Source organism: Lingula anatina, chromosome 6 (assembly GCF_051362555.1).
Source record: "Lingula anatina isolate TDL-2025a chromosome 6, LinAna3.0, whole genome shotgun sequence".
Taxonomy (NCBI): Eukaryota; Metazoa; Brachiopoda; class Lingulata; order Lingulida; family Lingulidae; genus Lingula; species Lingula anatina.
Genome location: NC_141772.1, coordinates 22209212 through 22219690, shown reverse-complemented (window position 1 = coordinate 22219690; position 10479 = coordinate 22209212). Strand labels below are relative to the sequence as shown.

At 38.4% G+C, this 10479-nt stretch overlaps 2 protein-coding genes across 2 annotated transcripts; both read left to right on the top strand.

The window, feature by feature from the left end:
* Nucleotides 1–869: 869 nt before the first annotated feature.
* Nucleotides 870–4099, top strand: LOC147761370 (uncharacterized). Its single transcript, XM_087016018.1, has 5 exons — nucleotides 870–1205; nucleotides 1731–1836; nucleotides 3033–3124; nucleotides 3268–3466; nucleotides 3760–4099. Exons 1-5 carry the CDS (start codon nucleotides 870–872, stop codon nucleotides 3951–3953), a joined length of 927 nt encoding a protein of 308 aa, XP_086872144.1. The 3' UTR covers nucleotides 3954–4099.
* A 3159-nt stretch (nucleotides 4100–7258) lies between these two features.
* On the top strand, nucleotides 7259–10146 carry LOC147761369 (collagen triple helix repeat-containing protein 1-like). Its single transcript, XM_087016017.1, has 5 exons — nucleotides 7259–7268; nucleotides 7538–7600; nucleotides 8047–8147; nucleotides 8767–8974; nucleotides 9137–10146. The coding sequence occupies exons 1-5, from the start codon at nucleotides 7259–7261 to the stop codon at nucleotides 9283–9285; spliced, it is 531 nt and encodes a 176-aa protein (XP_086872143.1). The 3' UTR covers nucleotides 9286–10146.
* Nucleotides 10147–10479: the final 333 nt, after the last annotated feature.

The window sequence follows — 10479 nt, the reverse complement described above, 5'->3', positions numbered from 1 at the left end:
AAGCAATTGAACTCCTTGCGTTACGTGAACTTTTCTGAATACTTAAATATAAATACTTTGCAGAGAAGGTTCTTTGTAAATTCATATGACTGTCGTTGCCATGGGTAATTATTATCGACCTCTAAGTGTTGCCGATGCTTCGCTCGGCGTAAGTTGGACTGTCATGTGCCCTTGTTATAGTATACGACGTTCAGATACATTTACGGAAAAGCAATACTTGCAGAAATGAAGTAATAGAGTTACAGCTGTACATTATATTTGAAGTTATATTGTTGCTTATTGATTTTCGAATTGGGAATGTTTTGGAATTTAAGTCAAAATTCTATATGGTTAAGAGGATGTGTTGTTGCATGATTTTGAAAAGGAGAGATTGAAATGCCCCTTTTCATCACCCGGCGTGACTTCTTATTCGTATCGATTAGTTATATTAATGCATTTGGGTGGGGGAATTAATCAAAATTAATATTTTCACGGAGTTTGACTTGATATTACGTTTAAATTGAAAAAGAATGTAAAACTCGAAATATCGATTTTTACACTCAGAGAGACTTTCCGTGGCCTGCTGGTCACTTAAAATCACCATTAGTGGACGGAAACATTGTAAATGATGTTTGTGTACTGGACAGGTTTCATAAAAACCTATTGTTGATACTATGGTTTAAACAAAGCAACTACCGCCACAATTTCCAGGACTAGTGGTGACGTGGTAACCTGAAATGCCATAGTCTGTGAAAATATATCGGATAAAAATCTGACTGTTTTAACTTTTTACGAGGCAGACGTATCTTTTAGCTGCAGTTACATTTTGGAAATAGACTTTTCTCGTTGTTGTTTCAGTAAAGCGTGTATCATTCGCCGTAAAGGGGAAAATGACCAACCTGTTTGTTATTGGAATTACCATCTTTGCATTGCCGCTTGCAGCAACCGAAGTTATCAACACGTGCCAAGCTCTGCCGTCTCCGACACACATGGACGTGAAGCAAGTGTCTTCAGACTACGATGTCACTACCGTCCTTGCCACGACGGAAGCACGCAGCAACATAGAGTGTATCATCCAGTGTAAAAACACGCCATATTGTATCTCTGTATTCTACAACAGCCAATCCAAGATTTGCTCCATGTTTGATGAAATACGGTACTCGTCAGCGCTTGGGGATACGGGTCCTATGTCTGTCGGACTGCTAACCAATGTTGTTCCGAAAGCTGTAAGTATATTGCTGTCTATCTAGTTTTATTCATTATGTTTATATATGTTTTTGTGTAAAACTTATAAAGTCTGGTTCTTATTTACCGCATTACATTACGTGTCGGTCCGGTTTACTACATATCGCAGTGTGCATGGCCGATATTCTTGTATGTCGTTCAGGCTAACTGGGGACGTTCATAGTGTCCTGGGGGTGGGGGTGGGGGGGTACAGCCAAACTGCCGTATGAGTCTAGTCTTGAGAGCTGGCAGAGCACCAACAGTGACCTTTAATGCTACATTTGTATGTGTTGGGTGACAACGACAAACTAGGAGGCAGCGGCGAATCAACGAATCATTCCAGAGGAGAACGCACCTAAAACCCTTTTAACATAAGGCAAGAGAGAGAGGCCCTGAAGGTACATGTGCATAATGTTATTTAGAAATTTGTTGAAAAATGTTATAAAAACAATTAATTACAGTTGCATGTAAGTTTCCCTGTCAGGGTATTCATTAGTATTTAATTTAATTTAGTTATTTCCTTACAGACTGATCTTGATCTCGAGAGTAATCTGACGGTTTGTAATGGCTCCCCGTGCCTCGTTCCTGGCCGATGTAGAGAAGACTGTGATCTTAATGAACCATTTTGTCTGGGTAAGTGTTAGTTTATTCTTTTATTTGTCACCATTAGGCAGTTATATTGCAACAACATCAGTTTCCGCCCAAATGTTATTTTAATATTAAAATATATATGTTTTAACAAGTTACAAATCAAACATTCCCCGTGCACTTTGTTCGACATCTTCAGTGCATGGTTACGGCGATTATGTTAACATTATGTGCGAATGCGATTTCTCCTTTATTACCATGGGGTAAAATCTTGAAAATTGGTTTGTCGACTGAAAAGTGGTGTCACGCAAGCCAAGAAAGCGGTGGCCGTACGGGAACTTTGCAATGCCATCTACGATATTGCTTACAATTTTTAAAATTGTCAAAATTTGACCTTGAAATCGTAGAGGCTGCAGAGGCAGGCTTGAATCCAATTTTGCACGACCACTGTCTGCCACCGTCCAGACGCTGCTTGAAATTCTGTAAACATCCCATGGCGAGTTCTAACTTATGCCCAAGCCGAACATCGTTTCCGTTGTTTTCACCCAAGGAACCATTACCACGTACATCTTTTGTTTCACGCTGTATTGCGTAAAACCAATAGTGAGCAATTAAATTCTAAAGCAAACCATTCATTATTATACTGTTCACCTGGTCAATATATTGTACTGTGATTATATGAATCGTGCTGGTTGAATAGATTAGCATTTTTCTTTACAGTGGGATCGTTCAATCAAGCGAAATGGTTATGTAAGGCTCATACATGCACAGACCAGCAATTTTAAGACTCCTAGGAAAATTAAACCTCTACCTTTTTAGTTTTAAAGAGAACAACATAAAAAAAAATGCATCTAAAATTGTTTTGACACTTAGCTTACCTCTACATGTATATCTTTGGAATGACCATTTGTTTTCAAGAATTATAGTAAGTAAAGAAAACTATGAATATCTGAACAATGAAGATATTAAGAATTTTAAGGGAAAATTAAACGCATGTTTTAAAAATCTAATAAAGTTTTAAAATCTGATATATTGTAATCTCATTCTTTATAAGTAGTTCTCTGAGCATTGATAGATGTAGTCAGCAGTTATACCGTGTTCTTAAAACGTGTTCATATCTTAGAATTGACATTTACATTTATTTAGCTATTGGATTTTTTTACTCTAAGAATTGTTTTTGTGATGCAGCTCATGCAGTGAAGAGATTCACATTTCACATGATGTTAGTCCACTTATTTTAGGAGAATCAACGGACTGTGATGAGACGCCGATGTTCAATATTCAGCAGTGGTCAAGTACCTCCCACGTTTCCCACGACACTGGTGTTATCTTTGTAAGCAAACGCCTCAAAAACCCTAATAATATATCTAATTAATCTGAATTAAGGAACAGTTATTGCTGCAAATACGATTAGATCCAACATCCGTTTTCCGATAAATCTGTGTTGGCTTCATCTTTATTCTTACTGCACCTTAGAGCACATCCTACAATAAGAGAAAAGACGCCAGCGGCTTGTATCTGCTCTGGAGTGGAACGCTGAGAGCAGCCTACAACTGTGCAGGGTGTTGTGCGTCTTGGGCCTTCACAATAGATGGCGCTGAGTGTTCAAACCCCTCCCCCATTGACTATGCAGAGTACCACGCCAACCGAAGAGATCGCCATCACCACGTGGAGTGTGAGTTTCTTTTGTTAAGTCATTGACTCCGTTAGCTGGTCTGTTATAAACATTTACGCACGTAATCCAGCTTTCCATTTATACCTATTCATTTTTATAATCTGACGACAGATGATGAAGCTCGGATAACAGTGCATTATCTCAAATATAACTTAATTGATTCTGTATCTACGATTTCATTAAAACAATTAAAGGATTTGCCCTCCCTAAGTGGTTTTGTGGTTTATATTAATTGTTTTTGCTGTTTTTGCGGGTGAAAATTTGATGAGTTTTTATGGATGTTATAATTTCAGTTTTTGGAATCTGCTACGGGATAGGTATGGGGATTAGAACTATTGCCTTAGAATACAAAGACTGCGATGGAACAGTTCGCGACAACTATGCAGGTTGGAACTCCAGGTCACAAATTATCATGGCAGAAGTGGCGGAAACCACCGGGTCGGGTACCGTGTATATATTTATAAATTGTCTTTTTACGTCGGTGTAACGAAATCGGCGGTCCCCGTAGCAAACTCCATCATCATCATCATCATTTAGAGCCTATAGTGTTCCACTGTTGGACAAAGGCCTCAGCATGCTTTTTCCATTGTTTCCTATCCTGAGCCTCAGATTTCCAGTTTGGCCAAGGTTTCTTCTTCCATGACTTCCAGTAGTCATCTAATTCATCCCTCCATCGTTTGACCGGCCTTCCTCTTTTTCTTTGTCCATACCTTGGGGTCCATTCTGTAAGCCTGATTGTCCACCTATTGTCCTTCATTCTTTTGACACGTCCTGCCCACCTCCATTTCATTTCTTTAACTGTGAGCAGTACGTCCTTAACTTTGGTCTGTTCACGTAACCATACATTCGTTTTCCGCTCTCTTGGATTGATGTTCAACATAATTCTTTCCATCTTTCTCTGAGCTACTTGAAGCTTGTGTTCCATGGAGGCATTCAGTGCCCAGGTCTCTGAACCATAGGAGATTGCCGGCAGCACACAAGCATTGAACACTTTCTTTTTCAGGCAGGTAGGAAAGTTGCTCTTGAAGATGTCATTGTGTTTCCCATATGCTGCCCATCCTGCTTTTATCCTTCGTTGGATTTCTTTCTCCAGTGTTCGATCACTAAGGCTGAACCGTTGCCCAAGGTATATATACTCTTCTACTGCTTCTATCTCTTTGGTGTTGACTTTCACTGTGCAAGGGGTGGTTAGTGGTCCAAACATCACCTTTGTCTTGCTGGTGTTCATCTTTAGCCCACTTTTTGCGCTTTCATCTGCTAACGCCTGTAGCATTTCTTCGAGGTCTTTTGCATCATCTGCTACTATTATGATGTCGTCTGCAAACCTAAGGTGATTGAGCCTGGTACCGTCTATGTTTATGCCCTTGTCCTGCCAGTCTAGATCCCTGAATATACGTTCCAATGCTGCTGTGAACAGTTTAGGAGAGATTGTATCTCCTTGGCGTACACCTTTCTTGATCCTGATCTTATTGGTGGTCTTGTGTAGTTTGACTGTTACAGAGCTATCGGTGTATATGTCTCTGAGGACGTCTACGTATCCATCTTCGATCCCTAGATCTTGCAGGGATGCCAGTATATACTGGGTTTCTACTGAGTCGAAGGCTTTTTCATAATCAACGAATGCTACACATAGTGGAATGTTATACTCGAGACATTTCTCTTTGAGCTGGTTGACAGTGTGCATATGATCAGTAGTGGTGTACTGGCCTCTGAAACCTGCTTGTTCCTTTGGCTGCGCTTCATCTAGTTGTCTTGTTAGCCTTTCGGTCAATATCTTGGTGTAAATCTTGTACAAATTAGAAAGTAGGCAGATGGGTCTGTAATTCTTGATGTCTTTCTCCACCTTCCATTTATTATACAGGTTAGGGTTAGCCTGTCCTAAGTGGGTCAAAATCTACGGCGAGGCTTAACTGTGCAATTAATGGGAACCGGATTCTGTCATGGGGGACTCTCTGCCACGTACGTCACACGGCAATTTGATTTTCTGTGTATCAACCACAAATTTCTGAATTTATAGGTTGAATAACTCTTCAGTGATGAATGATGCTAACTTGCACTTGTCGGAGATGCACGTACCATCCAATATCAAATTGTTTTTCTAATGCATCCATTTAATTTGGTATTACGCTTAAAATGCCTTTGATAACTATTGTAAAATATTAGCATATAATAAGTAATTGCTTTTGTAGAACATGCGATAAAATTGTGGTTTGAATATTTAAACACTAGTAAATATTTTTTGGAAGAAAGCAAGTCTCTTCCATACTAAAACACTGCGTGTCTTCTTTACCGTATATCTGTATGGTAAACAGTAAAAGACGTTACAAAAAGCTCATTGAATCTTTCAGCCACATGTGAGTCTCAAACAGCCTTCAATATCCAACAGTTTGCAGCAGTTTCCCACACAGAGACAAGTGGTGAAAACATTCATTCGGTACGTCTTACGCCACAATTTTTACAAAATTTTGCAACGATGTTTGGTTTTCATATAACATTTCTTTAAACATTGAAAAGTGTGCCCATTATAGAATACATTGAGAGAATGCAAAATGGATTCGTTAATATTTATTTCATAATGCCTATAATGCATCCTGTCCTTGCGGAATGTCTTTCATAAGCGTTTCTCTGGCGAACACATTTTACGTTAATTTTTACCTTGTTTATAGAAATAACTTTCAAGAGATAATTATTATAGAGCTGTTATAGAGAAATTATCACTTTTGCAAACTAAACCCACATTCCCATATTAATTGGCCCTCAACTGGTAAAAACTGAAAAAAAAAATTAATACAGAAGCTGAATTCGAAAAGCTATAATCAGTTTACTGTAGAAAAGGTATACCGGTCTCACTCTCTCATACTTACATGTATATAATCTAACGATCAGTCATGGTATATGTTAGTGACACAAAATCACTCAAACGTAAGGAATGTTTGCTAACAATTTCAGACGTCCCAATATGTAAAACGGGCAGATGACAGCGCCTTGCGAGTTCGCTGGAGTGGTAATTTGTACGGGGAAGGCAACAACAAATGTGGTCGATGGTATTTCAAATTTAACGGCGTGGAATGCTCCAACCCTGGGCCCCTAGAGTGGGTCATGTACGTTTATGGTGGTCAGGTGCCTCAGGTGAAACGGGGGTTTGCGTGTAAGTTAAAGTGTTGGGATGCGCAAGTCATCTTATATTATACAGTAAATGCAACGCGATGTTAATTTTATTTAGGCCTATCGTATTATTTCATGTCTGTTAGATAGGTGGCATTTGTGATGGTTCCTTTTAAAATTTAAAGTGATATTTTGTACCAAGGTGCTATAAATGATTATTCTGTGTCAATTGATAACGATAACAGCCAAAATGTCACATTGTTAACCTCAGTCCAGTTTTACATGTGTAAGAAGGCAAGTTAATCGTTTCTATTACCGTATTGTTATTTCATTCAAAAATGGTAAAACACGTGAATAAACAGAGCACCATGTAACTACGATATCAAGTGTTAATGTGTGGATTTCAGTTAATGGGATATGTGAAGGGATTGGTTCTGGAACCATTGTGATAACATTGCATGTTGGAACCTGTTCTGGCACTGGTCTCCCTCCCTTCGATGCTCAGACAGGTATGTCCTTACAGGTTGGCTTTGCTTCTCATACACGGACTGGTTTCACCATATCGATAACTTCTTTTGCCATAGCATATTTACAGTCACTTTTTGTCACCTATTGATAGCAAATTTCCTGGTATGTCCCGACTATGCGTTATATAAGGAAAATGGTCTGAGAACACCTTATAATAGCATGCTTTTTGGTACAGTTGTTCATTTAATTTTTTCATTGTACATAAAATATTATATTAACGTCTTAGGCCTGAGGAGAATGGTTATTTTACTTGGCACATATAGTATCATAATAAAGAGGAGAAATGGAACACTGCTTTATATACTTATGCGAGCACATGTAAAATGTCCACCTCAGCAGGCCTAACCTTCTTGATCACGGGGACCCAAAACACACACACAGACACGCCGGTGCGCGAGTAGACACAATTTTATTTAATATTATGGATTTTTTTCGTAGGTTGGAAAAGCACAACTTATCTTATAGTGGAAGAGACTAGACTTGGACAAGATATCAGTGCAGGTTGGAACTCTGAAAGGGAAAACTGTGCAATCATGAAAACATCCCCCGCCTGCAACCAGATAACGTTTTCAAATTCTTATTGTTTATATTTTCAATTAAACAGCTGGATCAATGATATTTTGATCGGTCCATTTAATGTTGGTTAAAAACCAAAAGCTGGGGGTTTGAAAGTCTGAGTTGTGAAACTAAGGGAATGTTCGCGAAGGCACAGCGACTTGAGGGTTTTTTTAGAATAAATACAAGTAGAAACAAACTAACAAAAAAAAAAAAATGTAAGCCCAAATGCTTTGTCATTAACTAATCTGACTGACGTCACATATTAAGTTCTAATGTCAAGCTTTTGTTTCTTATAGATTGACTTTGCAAACCATTTGTATTTATTTAAAATCCCGAAAAATTGTTTCCTTTGTCCTTGTGCTGTATTAGTCGAAATTTTTGTGTCCCAGTTCTAGCTGCCGATGGAACCACCATCCGCCTGCCGTTCTATAACCGCGTTCAAGGCTACTGGGCTAACTTGTACGACAATGCCGACACAGGAGTTATCCAGGTACGTATCAGATCTATTGACAATATGTATGTTAAAACCTTTCTGAGATGTCATCATAAGGTGATTTGATAGCCACAGGACAATAAATCATGACTGAACAAAAGCCAGTCGACTTATACCCTAAATAAATACATCTATGACATTACATCACTTGACCAAAGCATATTAATTGAATCCGTACGTGTGCTAAAATGGCCAAGCGCATGGGTCTATACAAAAAGCTCGAATCACTTAAAATATCCCAGAATAGAGACTTCCGAGTCGTTATGGTACGGGTCTGCTCAATTTTTAATAACTATAATAATAATAATAATAATAATAATAATTGCTTTTGCTTGGTCAAATCTATAAACTAGGCCAAAATTATAGATTTTTCAAACAAAAACAAAAAGTCAATTATATTTCCATTCCAATATTTGTATGCAATACTAGTAACCTAGTATAGTTGTCATAGTATCCTCTACCTGGCAGTGCAGTTAGCTAGATTTGAGCTGTTGTTTGAGCAGCCTGTGAAATTGCTGGGTTCATAGCTTATACTTACGGAAAGCAGAACATTACCCCTAATTTTAATAAAAAGAACTGGTTTTATATCTGTCACATCTTCATAAATTCATTTCAGTCTATGACGTACAATAAAAAGTCAAGCTCCAGTGGAATCCATGTCATTTGGAGTGTTAACGTGCGGAGTCAAACACACAACACCTGTGCCAAATGGTCCGTCACTTTTAACGGGGCTCAGTGCTCCAATCCCGGAAGTATGGAACATGTCATGTATACATATGACTTTGACACCGGAACTTACGTGAATTGGCATCTCCCGGGCATTGGTAAGAGCATACAGTGTTGATTTTTAAATTAAAATATATCATATTAAAAATGATACCGTGTCAGTAACTACCAGTACTTAATATCGACTATGGCATTGCTCAGACTGAATTTTTTTTATGGTTAAACACGTCGATGAAGTTGAAGTTGCTTATTACTTCCAGTGGATGGCATATGTATTGGCATCGGGCGCGGTGACGTCATCATAGCTTTGGTGATCGGTGCCTGTCCCTCACACCCTGGATACGATGCTTTTACTGGTTGGGAATCTGGGACTTTCTTAATGGTGGAAGAGGTCTTTCTTGGAGCCTAACAGAAGATCATGGTCCAAGTAGCGGTAGTTTCAGACAACGGGCTGCCAAAGACACTTTGTAGAATGATGGCGTCGAATGCGCTTCTTTCGTTCTATTGATAACTGACACCTTTTTATGCATGTCACGAGGACTTTGGGACATTAACCTTTATGTATATATATAGAGTCTAGTTTGTAGTGTTGTTCAAAAGCTATTTGATCCAGGCTAGATTGGTCACTTTGGGGGTGCGCCTGGACAACATTTTAACAAACATGATAGGTTCCTTGAAGTCTCAAAAAGCAATGCGGCCCCTCCAAACTCCTGTTTTTTTAATTCATATTACTGTCGTTGCCATTGGTAATTATTTCCGACCTTAATGTTTTGTCGACACTTAATTCGCTTGGTGTAAGTCACATGCCCTTTTTATAATACACAACGTTCAGACAGAGCGTTTGCGGAAAAGAATTATTTGCAGAAATGAGGATATACAGTTACATTATATTTGAAGTTTTATCGTTGTTCATTGATTTTCAAATTGAGAATGTTACGGAAATTACGTCAAAGTTCTATATGGTAAAGGGGGTAGTATGTAGTTGCATGATGATTTAGAAAAGGAAAGATTGTAATGCTCCTTTTATCGGGCGTGATGTTGATTCATTTTTTATTCATATCGATTAGTTAATGCATTTGAGTTGGGGAGGTAATCGAAATAAATGTTTTCACGGAAATTGACATGATGTTACTTTTAAATGAAAACTAAAAAAATATTATAAATCATATAAATCGAAATATAGATTTTAAACAGCCAAAGAGACGCTATGTGGCTTACTGGTCTTTTATTATCACCATTACTGGACTGAAACGATGTAAATGAAGTTTATTTGATGAATAGATTTGATAAATAAACTATTGTTCTGCTTTGGGCTACATAAAGCACGCACCTTCATAATTCTCAGGCCTAATGGTGGCGGGGTCATCTGAACTGCCATCGTAAGTTAAAACAAACAATCGAAAAAAAAATTGATGTTTTAAATAATCAGGAAGGAGAGGTTTCTGTTCACTGCAGTTCCAGGCTTAGTGATAGAGTTTTTCGTCCTTGTTGTTACCATACGGAGTGTAACATTCATTGTACTGAGGGCCTATAAAGGAAAAACATGACTATCTTACTTGCCTTTGGAATCGCCTTTGTTGCATTACCGCAAGCAGCAGCCGAA